General features: G+C 38.3%; 1 protein-coding gene across 2 annotated transcripts in view; it reads left to right on the top strand.

The window, feature by feature from the left end:
- The window catches only part of BMP5 (bone morphogenetic protein 5), a 55,346-nt gene extending 43,405 nt beyond the window's left edge, over positions 1–11,941 (top strand). For both annotated transcript variants that reach the window (XM_005427915.2, XM_031062755.1), the window contains 3 exons: positions 3,907–3,983; positions 5,845–5,955; positions 9,610–11,941. In XM_005427915.2, the coding sequence (XP_005427972.1) occupies positions 3,907–3,983; positions 5,845–5,955; positions 9,610–9,759 (338 nt within the window). In that variant the 3' untranslated portion in view covers positions 9,760–11,941. The remainder of the gene's footprint in view (positions 1–3,906; positions 3,984–5,844; positions 5,956–9,609) is intronic.
- The last annotated feature ends 4,361 nt before the right edge of the window (positions 11,942–16,302 follow it).

Here is a 16,302-nt window from a genome sequence, read left to right as displayed (position 1 = left end):
TATTACACACAACATTTGTCCTACATGAAAGGTAGAATTTAGGGAAGGGTTCAGACTATCCTGAGTCTCACTTTCTTCATAGGTGAATGGGTTAGATGGCTTACAGTCTGTACATGCTGGCCATTTTATCAGGTGTTCTGGTGTGACCACACATCATCTGAACCTATATTCAGATGGCTCAGAGTATCACAACAATGATGACATCTGTGCAATGACTTACATATGTGTTATTCAGATTTTCCCCTTTAACTGGAGGATGTTCTGCTACATCTTGGCCCTAAAACTTCTGTACATGTTCTTGAATATGAAACTGTCACTGCAGAGAAGGCTGGCAAAACCACAATCTTCAGCTTTCGTTTGTTTGCCTGCTTGTGTGCTATTAAAAAACATATTGTGGCTTTCCTGACTTTCTCATGTGCATACTTTCCACATTTTTCAGTCACAGTTCTTTTTCAAAGTGACTTTTATTCTATATGTATGAGTTTTATATTCCCTCTAATAGCTGAGACAGAAAAGCTCAATATTCATCTCCTATGGGCACTGATGTTAGTGAAAATGAATATATAGGACTGTGTGAAGAGTAATCAGTGAACACAGCTCCAATTTTTTTAAGTTCATTTACTTTTAACTACCTTCACTTCTAGAGTGTGTGCAAAACCCATTGGATTGTTACATACAACTCAGCACAAACTCAGGGATTTTGGTTGTATAAAAGCATATAGATTTTTGAAAAATTGTGATGTCTTAGGGCAAACTGCCTTGCTTCCAGCTGCTTCTCCAAAAAGACATAGATATCCCATGGGATGTGGGTGTATATTTTGACCCTGCACACCCTGGGACAACTGAAAGTATCTGAGATGGCAGCACATAACCAGATGTATGTGGAGATCCTTTAATGGTGGTCATTGAAGGGCTAGAAAAATACCATAGGAAAGAGCACAGTGCTTGTCTTTAAAAACCGTGAGGATCTGAGGAACCATAGCTTAGAAAGCCTAGCTTAACATCCCTAGTGCTTATCTAGTATTGCAAATGAACATAATTGTGACTTGTGGGCAGCTTTTGACACAGTTTTGGGAGTCATATTGGGGCCATGTGTATTCAATAGAAAGTGGGTACACAGCCTGTTTAAAAAATAAAGAAAAAGCCTATTCAAAGAGCATGTTACCAGTAAAAGAAAAAATTATCTGTGTATTTTGAATGAGGTCTTGTCGAGTTTCTTCTGGATCTGGTGCAGTCCAACCTTTTATTGGTAATTTGGATGATGGAGCACTCCTCTTAGATCTCATATCCTCTGTGAACTTCCAGAGAACACATTCTGTTCTATTGTCCAAGCTACTAAAAAGGATGCTAATACCAGCACTGATCCTTTAGGGACCTCCCTAGTAACCAGCTGCCAGGTGACTCTGTACCACTGACCCCAACTGTTTGGGCCCAGAAGCCTAGGCAAGTTTCCATCCATTATATTCTTACCTATCAAAGTACTCTAACCTATCAAAGCTTTTTATTGGTTAGACCAATTTGACACAAGGAATATGATGGGAGACCATATCCAAAGCCTTCCTAAAGGAAAGGGATCAACACCCAGAGCTCTTCAAAAGCCCACAAAGCTAGTCAGATCATCACAGAAAACAGTCAGGTTGGTTAGGCACAGTTTGAACTAGTAAATTCATGCTTACTCTTCCCAAAACACCTTCTTTGTGTGCCTGGACAGTTTCCATGAGAACTTGTTCCAAAGATTTCCCAGAAATTGCAGTTAAGCTGATTGGCCTTCTCGAAGATGGGTGTGACATTTTCCATTTTGAATCATCGGAAATGTCTTTTGGTGTATGAATGCTCAAAAAGGGCAGGAAGTGACTTTGCAGTGCTGGTCAGCTCATTCCCCACCCTGAAATTCATCCCTTCTGCTCACATGGACTCATGTATCTTCAAGCTGCTTAGCTGACTCCTAACTCTATCTCTTTTACTGTGGCTAGACCTTCAGCTGCTAGGGTCAGGACCTTGGGAGTCCTGGGGGTAAATCTTGCCAGGAAAAAACAAGACAAAGAAATCACTGGCCACATTAACCTCTTCTGAGTCCTTGTCACTAGGCCCTTTGCTCTACTGCACAACAAAGCTGTATTTTTCTTATGTTTTCCCAGGCAACATGTTAATATTATTTCTGTGTGGTTCATCCCAATTACACATTACTTTTGCTTCCTATTTGAATTTGAATTCAGTCAAGATTTTCCTAGACAACCACAGTGCATTTGTGCCACCTTTGCTTGACTTGCAACAGGTTGCAATGCTGTTGTGGATGTCATCCCGCAGAACCTTTACTCTACTATGGTTGCTGCAGCCCCATCATGCTGCAGATCTCATCAACATCCTCATCCCCAATCTGCTCTTTATTCATTGATTTGTAAAACTACAACAGACTCCTAAGGCTGACAAGGCAGGAATACATTAAAAAAAAGTTTGGAAGCTGATTACTTGACAGTGTGGTTTTACTGCAAAACTCCTATTCTGGGTAACACTACTAGAAAACAAGCCTCAATAACTACTTTGCTTTATTTTATACTGGTTTTGGTTGTGGCCATCACATCTTTGGACACAGAGAAGCTGAAGAGAACCCAGAGAAGCAATGGTAGCAGAGGTCAGGACGGCTGACAAGAAGCGCTTGACAAATTTGCAGAAAAACTCCTCTAGGCCATATATTTGGAAGAGTTTTCTGCAAGGATGGTGAAGAGCTACCCAGATTAGTTAACAGACCGCGGAAGTTCCTTTCATTTTATGTGAGAAAGGAGCTTCTCTCTGAATCTTAACTATCCTGAAATTTTTCAGAGACCTTCCCATTTTAGTCTCAAGTCTTATAATGTTAAAAAAGAAATGTGCCTAAAAAAATTCCTTTTCTGAAACTGAAAGTTTTGTTTTATTTTTCCATGTCTTCATTTTCAGGGTTTTGTGGACTTTTGTTTGTTTGCTTTTTCTTGTTGTTGTTTTTGTTGTGAATTTTTTTGTGAACTTTTTTTTCCCAGAATGATTATTTTGGTTCAAAAAAGTCACCTTAAGCATTCTTGAATTGGAAACAGAGGAGGCAGTCTGTGCTCCCTGCTCTGTCACATGCTTCACTTATGGCACCACATGAATAGCTCTAAAAACCAACCTTGGGGGTTAATGTGATGAAGGCATGATCCTATTCCCTTCCATTCCTGTTACTTAGGAGCAGTAAGGAACAAGCACCAGAATTTCTCCAGGAGTAAGGTCCTCATGGAGAAGCATGTATGGGAAGTTCTGGGTGTCCTTCTATCCTGACGCATCTCTGACAGACACCTTTCAGTCCTTTAAAAAGCACTTGTTAGTCTTCTTGTTTACGTTAGTATTAGCAACTAAATATCATCAAGTGGTGAATATTTCCAGAATATATGGTAAAAATTAAGAAGTATAATACATGCCACTGTGTGTTTAACTAAGAGATTGTTGGAAATTCCCTTGTTTTAGGATGTTTTTTATTGCTGCTAATTCATCTTTTGAACTCAGCTACTTTCTTTACCTGGTAGTTAAAACTGTGCCAACCTAGAGATGATTTCCCTGATATTTTGGATCACGGTCTCACTTGTCCTCTTTGATGACCTGTGTGGATATTATCAGAGGTGTTACTCAGCTGGCCAGCAAATAGACATTTTGAAAACCTGTTTCCCCTAATACTGTATGCAATATTTTGCCAGTGTACAGAAATTGTATCAGTCTGACTGTGCTGATTCCATATTTCCAGGTTTACATTGCCTTTACAACTAACCCTAGGAGTGTAAATGACTGCATGGTTTTCCTTTCCTTTGTACAGCTTGGTAAGGATCTCAAAAATAGCTAAAGCTTGTCAGTTCTAGCAATGCTTCCAAATAACTTATGAATGTTATTTACTTCCTGTAGATTATAACACAAGCGAGCAAAAGCAAGCATGTAAGAAACATGAACTTTATGTGAGTTTCCGAGACTTAGGATGGCAGGTAAGATTATAAATGCTCTTTCCTAACAGTTCAAACTGGGACAATCTATTTTAAAGTCCCCCATTATTTGCACTCTGTTTTCTTTATGGAAATTGGTATTAAAATGATGAGAGACAGATTCTTTGAATGCATTTTGTAACAAATCCTTATCAATATTGCTATCACTATACCTTTTTTAGCTCTACTCTCAAACATATTGCATACATTAGGGACTTTATTATATGGATTCGTTCACATAAAGATAAATTTAAACTACTGCTCAAGAGTTGAGTGAATTTCTAAATGAAACCAAAATCTCCACATCAAGTGATGAAAAGTTTTCAATTTTGACTAGTTCAGATTTAAATCCCCCTTGTTCAGTGCTGTCTGCTGCAGGTCATAGAGATTTCACTCGGGTAGGGTCCTTAGGGAAATAAATCTTGGATTTATGTCCCTGAGGAAAATAGGCTCAGTGATCTTAATGATACCATAGCTAATTTTATATAATTTCTGAGGAAAACTCGTCCTGCCATACAGTAACAAAAAAATAATATACTTACAGTAAAAGGTCATGAAGTCAGAGGCAGGGCATTATGGGAAAAGAAAATAGAGATCAATCTAGGGTTTTTTTCCAGAAAGCAAGGAACTCTCTATAAAGAAAGAACAAGAAGGCCTTCAGCAACCTCTAACTATTGCATATATGGTAAGAACCCAGGGATGGTTGCCTGTGCATTTCAGATTTCTCTGAATTACTTTGAAACCATTCTCCAGGAGCAGAACAAGTCTATGAGGAGCAAAAGTATGCTATCTCTTCAGTGACAGCTCAACCTTTATGTATCTAGCTCAGACTCTCCTATGGCCTCATTATCCTCTCTGATATTTTGTAGTACATTTATCCCCACAGCAGCCTGAAGAAGTAGGCAGAGGCTGTTTTCCCAAGTCTGCAAAGCATAATTACCCTGTCCAGGGCCACAGAGCAGGCTTGTGGTATTGGACTCAGGCCACTGAACAAGTGAGCCATTGTCTCTTGATTACAGGGTTTTTTTTCAGATATCAACAGTTTTTTTTTGGTTTGGGTTTGTTTTGGCTTTTTTTTTAACAGTAAATTCTGGTAAGCTCCAAGACGTGCTAGGCTCTCAGATCAGTGGCCATAGTGGCCGCAGTAGTCAAAGAAAAAAGAAAATCTATTTTTAACACAAAGGCTACTATAAGAACTAAAAGTTTCAGCTGGAAAGCCAGAGTTGCACTGTACAATATTTGATGAGTGAAACACAGGGTGAAATAAGATCAAAAAAAAAAAAAAAAGATACAAATCCCAAGTAGCTACTTGATCCTCTCTGCCCTTCCTGCAGCACCTCCATTACCTGCCAGAGGAGGAATTCAGCAAACTAAACACACAGCCTTCATTAACATTTTAAAATATTTTCCCTCTTGTGGTCTTTTGCCCATGCTGTGTTGCTTGAAATACTGAAAATGTATGATTCATTGACATGCCAACAGGTAATCCCTAGCAACGCTGTCTCACACAGTAACACAGTTAACAGTGCTGACTATGCTGAAGGAAAAGAATGCATTTTAATTACTTTTGTTGCACCAAGAAGTGCTCAAGACTTTTAGTCTGGAATGAAAAATATTCTGCAAATATATTTTAATCTTCAGTCTCCCTTATAGCCTCCTTAGTTGGTATTCAGTACAGATATTTAGGTTTCATTAATTTTCATCTCAATTTTACATGAACAAAGCAAGTACTTTAAAAAAAAAATTCATTTCACATGCCACCTTCTGAAGTTCATTTTGTCATTGAGCAAGTCTTAGTTTGATATAGTTATGAATTCCCTGCGTGAGAAAATATAATGAGTGGATTTATTTGTTGTTGTTTTAGGATTGGATTATTGCACCGGAGGGCTACGCTGCGTTTTACTGTGATGGAGAGTGTTCTTTTCCCCTCAATGCCCACATGAATGCAACAAACCATGCCATTGTTCAGACTCTGGTATGCCTCTGACTGTGTTGTAGTTGCCTATGCTGCGGTTGTTCGTGTCTTTGCTCAGAGTCTGACTCTTCTGTTTACCACTACTGAATTTTGATTATTTCTTGGTAAATCATAACTCGTTTCAAAACCTGCTTTAGTGGTTTTGTTGGAGAGAGGATGAACTGCTCAGAGTGGCCTGTGTGGTAGGTTTCACTTCCATTTCAAATGCAATAGCGCATGAGAAGACTGTGTTGTATTACTGGAGAATTGTGTAGACAGGAACCAAAGGGGCCCCCTGGTTTGACTTCCAAGAGTTTTTGCAACTTATTGAAGCTCAGTGTTAACATCTACATGTTATACCTTCCAGAAATGATGACACTTGGCCACTCCGTGGACCTCTGTTGTCAACTGTTGGCACAGATTCTTACACTGTAATTTAATGTGAAGCTTTGCAAACAGATGCATTTGCATGTACGAAATTGTGTTCAGTCATGCCTGGCTTACAAATGCAATTTAAAAATAAGTGTGTTTGGATCTGTTGCTCTGCCTGGTACATCTAAAACGGGATTTGCAGCCAGCTTTCTGCCTCTGCTAATTCTTATGTTAGTCCTGTGCCTCAGCTGGAGCAGCCAAAAAGATGATCTTAGTTGAGGCAGCTGGCTAGGCCTCCTCTAGCCCAGCAGTGTTCAGCTACAGAAATCATGACCTTTAGACTATGACTAAATGTCATTACATTTGAGGCCAAAGTCTGGTCAGCCTGGTCAAAACTTGATTTTTCACCTGTGCCAGCTGAAGAACTGGCTCTGAATAGCACTGGTATTAGCAGAATGATTAAGAAGGAGAGGGATGAGAGATAATACACAAGGAGGGAGTCACAGTATGAAATGAGAACAGGAAAGGGCTGTCATCCCCAGTTAGTTTCTGGAAAGTTCAAGACACTCAATTGAGATTAGAGAAACATGGATTTAAGGTTCTGTTTGATTTAAACTAATAATTGTAAAGTATCCTGACTATCAGATTATGCTGATGACTCTGTCCAAGGATAATGATCTTTTTCTTTTATTCTCACATCAAAATCTGGGCCTGAAAAACCTTCCCCCCTTGAGAAATGAGTGGAGTTACTACCTGGGATACCAGCCCAAACACCCCCCTCAAATTTAAACCCCACACCAAAAATAAAAAACCCAAAACCAAGCAAGCAAACAAAGAAAAATAAAATTTGATTTCTTTCTGATAGGAAACAAGTTCTGTTTGTGAAAATTGCCAAATATTTCTACATGAGAGGGACATTTTCAAAAACTCAGCATATGCTGAGAACTTTTCCCTTCCATTCAATTTTTCGTTTACTCACCTTCTCCAAGTCCAGTCACCAAGGCAACATTATTCCTCTATACTAGAATTCCAGTCAGCAAGATTTACGAAAAGAAGGGAAAATGTCAGAGGCTGAAAATAAGGAGAAGTATGTTAAGGAGTTCAGGTGAAAGGGAACAGAAAATGCCAGTTGGCAAGGAATACAGCAATGTTCTTAGAAGACAATGAAGAACAGCATATCTGCAGTCCTGAGCAGAAAAGAAGTAGGTCAGCAAAGCAATAGTTTAGTATTACACAAGCATTGTCCAGAAAAGTTGCCAATATCACTGAGATCCCCAGGTTAGAGTTCCCTCCTGCAATTATGGACTGTTAAATAAGGGTTGGCTCACTGCTACTTTCTCTTGTGTGTTTTTCCTTTCCAAAAAATGGTTATTTTCCCATTGTTAGGAAATGTGTGTAGTTTGTCCTACTTTTTAAATTGGATACTTAATTTTTGCTCTTTTTATGGCCATTTTGGAATTGCGTGTCTCCCTTTGCATGTACTGTACATGCATTCAGTGCAGCCAAAAAATCATGAGGCCAATTAAGTTTTAGCTGTACATAAATTAGATGAGATAACAGTAGTTTAATGCTTTCTGGTTTAAATTATACAAAATTCAGATTTACACAAGGTGTGCATATGGGGATGGCTTGGGAAGCAATTATTCATATGCTCCACCCTAATCCAAATGCAGTCACCTCCTGGCCATAATGATTACACCATCCTGAAAAAGCCTGCTCTTTGGTGTGGGAAGTGATTGTTCCTTGGTACCCCTCCAAACTTAACTGATTCTTTTTTATTTTCTTCTGTAACAAGAATAGGAGAAATACAGGCCAGTACCTCACTCTCTCCCTCTCTTGTTTCTCTGCAATTAAACTCAGGCAAACAGACAATACAGATGCATATAAATAAAAGACGGGGTGCATTTAATAAGCTCTATAAACTTCTCGTCTCCTGCATCACCCTCAGAACAGGCACAGGGTTAGCATTGACTTCCTGGTCATGTAAGACAGTGGATTATCAGGTTGGCTTGCACTGAATTTGGGGTAAACACTTGAAAAGGCTGTGAACCACACTTCCAAGGGGGTATTGTGGGGCCACGGATCTTCCGCCAGGGGTGGCGGGGGCTGGTGGGACCACGATTTATGGCTGGACAAACGTCTGACCAGGTCAGGCACAATCATTTTTTTCTCCAGTGCTTTGCTATTCATTTGTTAAATAGTTTTTAAATGTGTGTCTAAACTGTTACAAAACAGCTACTTCAGGATTTATTATTGCTCATTTCAAAAGACCTTCTCATGGTAACTGTTATGTAAAAATCGTTTCCTGATAGACCGTTCTCTGTTTTCTGGCAAAGGCTCTGGGTTTATATCACTGCAAGACAGATGGCTCTAACAGAATTACAAAGACTTAACATACAAACAAAATCTATTACTGCTGAAGTCTTCATCCATGCCTTAATAATCTGTTACCCTCTCTATTACAACTCCCTCCTCTCACTCCCCAGGTTTCAAGTCTTCAGCGTGTATAGAATATTACATCCAACCTTCTTTCAAGTACAAAGAACTTGAATTTCCCCCATTTTATTTCCACTAGATCTTGTTTGTTCTGGGACACTTTTCAAAACTCTTTTCTTTTGCTTTAATCTTTCATTGATATATTTCAGCCCGGTGAACATAGACTTGTCTGCCTCAGCTCCTGCCCCAAATATTCTGTCCAGCTGGCACCCACCTTATGAACTGATTTTTATTTCAGTGGAAGTAGAATTGGATCCATAGATACCTAGATAAGACCTTAAAATGCGCTCATACTGTCTGAGACTCCACATCTTACCATTTCATAGGCTGAAAACAGTTTCACTATGAGGCTTTGCCTGCACAGCCTTTGCTGTCTGCAATAGATTTTCCTCCACACTGAGCCCCCACCACAGGAAAGCATTTTAGCACATGCTGGGGTCCTGGTGAGACCTGGGGCTTGAGCATTTGCTTCATGTTATGCCTTGCCCTCAGCAAAGATGGTACAGACAATACGTTTAAATGTCTTCCTGAGCAGCTGCCTAACTCCAATTCTCTAAATTTCATCTGAAAACCAACTTTCTGTCTTGGCTGCTTCTCATTTATCTCTCCATCTGCTTTTATTCTATAACCCTGCCTGTGCAACTGAAATCAGAAAAATGTGCTGGAGGTAAGCTGTACTTTAAACTTGCTAACCAAGGAAAATTTGTGACCACAGCCCTTGCTGAATTGCAAAGACATGTTTTGCACTGACATTGTCCTTGCACCTCTCTGTTTGATATATGAGCTGTGTATTTATCTGTCTTTCAGGTTCATTTGATGTTCCCTGATCACGTACCCAAGCCATGCTGTGCACCAACAAAACTGAACGCAATCTCCGTGCTCTACTTTGATGACAGTTCCAATGTTATTTTAAAAAAATACAGGAATATGGTGGTGCGTTCATGTGGCTGCCACTAAAACAAAAAAAAATAAAATCTAAAGCAGAGGGTTTTATTCAAAATTGTAATAAAGTCAAGATACGAGCATCGCTGATGAAAAGGCAGGCCTAAATTTATTCCATTTCATGTCATCTCTCATTTAATTGTACAGTATAGTGTACATAGTAGCTTTTATTTATTTAAAAATATATAGTTGCTTTTGTATGAGCAAAATTTCAGAAACATTTATTTAATGGGTCACCTCACTATGCAGCAGAAGTTCACAAATTAATTTTTCAATTGACCATACTGAAATTTGCTTTATCCCATTTCAATATTGTAAAGTAAAGCCTTTTTGTATGGAATTTTTTTAAACAAGAAACTCCAGAAGTTCTGTAACTGCTTTGTATTGTTAGAAGAACTAAGTGCACTTGGTCATATTTTGCCAATGAAAACTGTGGCAAGGTATTTATTTAGAAAAAGGCACAGGAAGAAAAAAACTAAACAAAACTGCACAGCTAAACATATTTTTTCTTTTAGAACTTCTGCTCCATTAGAAAAAGTGAAATGTTGAACAGTGCTTAAGTAAATAAATAGGAGATAAAAAATAGAAGTGAAAAATTGCACATAATTGTTATAACTATTCTCTTTAACACGATGAGTGTAACTGGAGGAGTATGTTACTTTTTGGCTTGTGACCTGCAGAGTTTGCAAAAGGCTGCAGGCTTCAGAAATTCTGTGTAGAGAGACTCTTGCCTCTATCTATGACTTTCCAAGTTAACACTAAAAATTGAACTACAACATTTTTACCTCAAATCATATCAGTCTATTATCTATGACACTGCTCTGGCAAGTATTTTTATATTAGTGTAAAGCAAGCCAAAATCAAATTTTAAAAAACCATGCAAGCTTTCCCATTACATACACATGCTACTATATGCACAAAGTATACAGAATACAGGGTATGGAAGGGCTTTGCTTTATTTAGCTCCCAATCCTGGATGTGTTTTAAGAGTGTGCAAGGGAAGGCACAGGGGGGTGCAGCAGTTGTCAAATGTTTAATCAAAAATCTTATCCCTGGTGGTGGCTGTTTTCAGGTAAAGGTGAAAAACACCTTTCATAAGATGATGCTGGGTAACTTGCAGCCTACTTGCAGTCCCATCTGCTTTTCTATCAGGTGGGAATTGAGTTAAATAATGGGACTCAATATGTGATACTTTTTCTTTTATTTAGCATTTGCAACTTTAATAGTTCTTAAATCCATATCAACAACTTTTTATTCCCACTAAATTTTGGCCTCAAGTTAAATCCTTTGGCTTTGAATTACACAACCAATTACAAATTACCATTCTCATCACCACTACACACAGGTTTATTTTGAATTAATTACACTTAATGTCTTTGGGCACCCCTTTGTTTTAGTGCTGTGAAAGTGAGAAAATAGAAATGTTTTTCTCTCTATTACATGGCTAATTATCACATACGCTTTTATCATGAGCTGCCTTCATTAAAAATGCTTCCTTTAAACCATTCTCAAAGAGTTGCTAAAAAATTGATAGGATTGATAAGTTTCTTCTTAGACAGTCTAATCATGTAAACTCTGACTTCTCTGGTTATTTAAAACATATCTCAGAAAACTCAGATGATTACAGACTGATAAAATCAGCATGTGTGTGACTGTGTGTATGCATGTGAATAGGCAGCTGTTTTTTTTTGCAGAAACTAATTTATTTTATCTTGCTATTGGAGTAATACATAAATCCTTTCTATGCATACACTCAATTAAAAAAAAAAATAGGAGTTCTGATTTCAGCCTTGGGAACTCTTTCCGCTTAATAGAACAGTTCCATTTTACACTCCCATCTGTATTTTATACTGACATTGCCTACATAGATTTAGTTGCAGTTCATGCACAAGAATGTATAGGAAAAAAGGTCTGCATCTGAATTACCATTTAGAAAAGTTAAACTCTTCTGTCGTATTCAAAAAATTACTGGTTTTTTGTACAAAATGGGTACATGGATGTGCTTTTTTGAATTCAATTTATTCTAAATGGAATTTGATGGACACTAAATTTTGGGTACATTAAGTAATATATTTTTAAATAATGGTGTACCATTTTGAGACTAAGAAGCTGAAGATTATTGTTATATTATTCTTTAAAATATGCTGTTGGAATATATTTCTATATTTTGAGACATAATAAACCTGTAATAATGTTTTCCTCTGCTGTGGCTTTACTCCTTAGATACATGACAAAATGACACTGACTTGATGTATCCTTTTAAAAGGAAAAGCAGGAGATCATCAATGGTTATGGACAGATTTTGTTATACTTCATTTTTAGTACAGACATTTTGCAAAATTACATTTATTTTGTTGCTTCTTAGACAGCCAATGGTGAACCATCTACACTTCTAATAAAAATCATACCTTCAAATCATACCTCCAAGTGCCAGTACTCTACTTGAAATACATTGGAAAGGAAAAATGCTTTTAAAAATTCCTAATAAATTCATAACCTATAATTCCTTGGTTTGTAATTAGGGATAGTGGCACCAAACTTTCTACATGCTCTGGAGAAGTAAATGTAGGCATGTTTTCATGTAAACCTGTTCAGATAATCTCTTCTTCAGTAGTACAAACTAATGCAGGACTTTTTGTTCTTTTCCTTTGTCCTATCAAATACTTGTTATTTTATATATATTTATTCATAATATACACACACATATTTAATGCAACACGTACATAATTATATGAAAATTTACCCTTATCTGTAGCTATATCAGTTTCTCTAGTTATGAAGACTTTTCTATTATAATTTAGGACACAAGAGCTTTGCTCTTTTTCAAGTTGTTGAGGGTTTCAACGTCCTTAACAACTGGAACCTCAAGGGCTGAAAACCCAAAGAACCCAGAATTAATGTTGCAAAGCTGTCTGGTAGCTGACAACATAGCAATATATTGGACCAGTGCAAAACCCAGCTAGAGAGGTCTCGGAGAGTCGTTGGTGTGGATGTCTTCAAGAAAACAATGATCATGCTTCTTTTCACTGTGCATCTATCTGAAATGCTGGCATGTCCTTAACAGTGCCATGACTATTCCTTCTGCAGTAGGCTGTTCAGGTAAATGTGCAATTGTGTGAGTGATTAGGTAGGTAGTGAAAATGAAGGCACTCGAGGGGCTTGGGTACTTTCAGGAATAAGAAACCAGGCCTTACTTGCTGCCCACGAGAGCACAGCTGATTGTTTTGCATACTGGGATGTATAACACTATAAAACAATACTTAGTCTTTACATTACGATGTGAGTCAATTGTCAGACCCTTTGGGTCCTCATTTTGGTAAATGGTAGATGCATGAGTGGTGTTAGTTACACCTGTGATGTAGACACCTTAACTGAGACTCTCTTAGGGACAACATAGAAAAGTTGCTTTTTTGGATTGCAAATCACCTATTTCTCTCCAAAGACAGGTTTAGGACAGTGACTCTCCTTAGACCTTGTTTGAGCAACTGTAGCCAGTGACAGCCCCTGACACCTTAAAAATAACACTACATTGTTGAAAAAGTTTTACTCAGATGTTCATTTTGTATGTGAAGCTTTGAGAAACCTCCTGGTATGATGTGATGTCACACTTTTGTTTTGGAATATAATTTTCTCTACCATTTACAGGGGAAAGGTTTGACTGCTCACTGCGTACTACTTCTGTTTCGGTTGGTTGATGGTTTTTGAGCTCTTTTTCAATTCCTCTTTTGGAAAAGTTTCATCATAAATTGAATTTACTCAAAGATTGTTTAAAAAATGGCTTAGGCTTGCACTCATAAGACTCTGAATTGTTTCAGCAATAATCAAAACATTCTAATTACCAGGGCCTTAAAATTACATTATTTTCAAGCTCTACTGCTCTTTTGCTCACACATTCAGCTGTGTAGAGGGAGAATCTGACATGTGGTGCCGGAATGACAAACCAGCCACATGTGAATTATACAGCATTATCTTTTACTATCTCATCTGAAGTCACAGAACTTGCAAAATGTGATTTACAATGTGTTACTGAATTCTTACTCACAGGGCTTGAGCAAGATCTTGATTAAAAACAAAAGAAAACTAAACTAAAAAAATGCATCAAAAAACAGCAAGAGGAGGTTTTCTTGCCATCTTAATTCAAATAAATCAGCACCAAACGTGGTATACGAGGGATCGTGAATCTCATGTGAATGAAAAGGGCCTTTTGTATTCTGTTTTCCACATTTACAACACATGACACAGACGCTTCTCCCAACTGTTATATTTCCAGCTAAATGCTTTCTGTTCTCTTCCTGTACGTTTTTGCTTCCAATAGGCACCACTGATTATTCTTATTAATATGAATGAATATTCTAATTGCTTTAGCAGATGTTAATGCTTTACAGTAGAAGTGTGTGTTATTAGTATTGCTAAACTTTACATGTACAGGAAAGTGGAGAGGCTTGACAAAGAGAAGAGCAGATGAGAGGCAGGATAGGGAAGACAACCAGGCCTCCAGTGTCCCAGTGCTCTAAACCCTGTTGCACACTCTTGGCAAGGGATTTATGCACTTGGCACTTCTGTCCATGCAACTCGTAACTTTAAGGAAAGATAAGCAGTCTTAGGGGTTACCTGGACCTATACTTGGCCTTTACAAAATATTTTTCTATTTTCATGGCTGTTTGTGTGCAGAATGTAGACTACACCTTTCCAATGTGGGAGGGGTGGAATTTAAAAGGTACTTCTAGGGAGCCAACAACTATCTTGCAGCAGATCCTGGAGCACCTTTTCAACAGGGTCATAAATCTGTACTGGTAGAGTTGAAGGCAGTGTTATATCCCTCCCTTTTCTTACATTTTCCTCCTCCTCAGTGGGAAGTTCAGCAATGTGTTAAGACTGGGACTGTATTCATATCTGTGTAGCAGGGGTTCTCAGGCCAGATGTTGGCTGGAGATGTGAGAGCAACATATTTTCTAGGGAACAGCTCTCAGAGAATAATATTGCAACAGAGATATGGGAGCAGATCGTCTCTGTAAAACTTGTCCTGGTCTCTTCTGGGTTTCCAGCTGACTTATGAGCAGAAACACTTGTGAAAATGAGAAAGGTCTTTGACTAAATTGTAAGGAGAAAACGTTGTGGGGGATCTTTCTGGCATCTCTGGCCCCATAAATCCTTTGACAGAGAAGTCCAGGCTTGAACCTGGAGCTACTCGACTGCAGAGAGACCAAAAGTTGGATAAGACATGGTAGAGATACACAGTGCATATATCAAACTCCCTAAATGGATATAATTGGAAAATAAAGCTTTTCATGCCTGGTTATTTTCTTGGTTGCTGAGCTGTTTTGCCACAGGAACATGTGTTCCCTTTTATTCGGGCAAATTTTACATCCACCACTGGGATTCCTTTCCAAAATTAGTGTTTCTCCCTTAACCTCTGCAAGGGCTCTGTTCAGCCTTCTCTGCATGTTATCTGTTTTATTATTCAAGACTAACAGCTCCCACCGGGAGTGCTCTTTCCTAGACTGTGCTGCAGGGACAGAACAAAGACAAGACCTGCAAGGTCAGTTACTTGTTTAACTGGGATGAGAAACTTTGAGAAATCTTTTTGCTTATTTTTTCTTTCATTTTTGCATGCACTTGGATTTTTCTTGGTTTGCTATCTTGGTATGAATTCTTGTGGATAAAAATACATAGGTAAGTGCATAGGGTTCCATGAAACATGTCTGTGAAAAGGATTTGTGCATTTAGTAAGAAACAAAACTCCCTAATTGGTTTCATCTTTGCAAATTGAATTAGTATAGCTAATTCTATTCCCTGTAAAGGAAAGAGGTTTTAGCAAGCTACTGTGCCTGAAAACATTTCATCTTTTGAAATCTACTAATTTAGTGAAAATTTAAGAGTTTCTAATTAGCAGGACCTATACTGTGTAGTTCAGGACATATATCCATGGACCAAATCAATATTCTCAGATATATTGGTGTACATACAAAATCTATCAAAATTAATAGTGTCCTTGAAGTACTTGTAAACATATTTCTGGTTCTGTTTACCCATATTGGACAGTGAGGTAATGAGAATGGTATTCATGCCAGAATACAATTAACTCCTTAATTCTCAGATTTCTTCACCTTATAAATAAGGCCTGATGCTTTTAATCTTTTCTCTCACTCATCTATAACAAAATATGGCTGAAGATAACTCAAAACTATAGGAAATTAATTTCATGCTTCAGAATTGAACTGAATGTGGAAGCTCCAAAACTTAAATTAGAAGTTTTAAAAACAAGCATGAAAGCAGTTTTTAAAAAGTTTTTTAAAAGATCCTTGCAGATCTGCAGAGCTCACGGCAGTGCTGTAGAAGTGGCCATTGGGGCAGAGAAGCCCGGGCTGCGTTGGCGCCTGGCAGAAGCCCCACCAGCCTGGCAGGGGCTGGGGCTGCAGGGCGCTGATGGACTCAGTGAGGAGCCAGCAGCCCACGTGTGTGGAAAGGAGCCTGGAAGCTGCAGGGCTCCCTTCTCTAACACAGTGCAGACACAGGGGCTGTCCAGCAAGGAAACAGAAGGGTTTCATAGAATGGTGC

Source organism: Geospiza fortis, unplaced genomic scaffold (genome assembly GCF_000277835.1).
Source record: "Geospiza fortis unplaced genomic scaffold, GeoFor_1.0 scaffold603, whole genome shotgun sequence".
Classification (NCBI taxonomy): domain Eukaryota; kingdom Metazoa; phylum Chordata; class Aves; order Passeriformes; family Thraupidae; genus Geospiza; species Geospiza fortis.
Note: the sequence above shows the minus strand (reverse complement) of the source record. Positions and strands in the feature narration are given on the sequence as shown.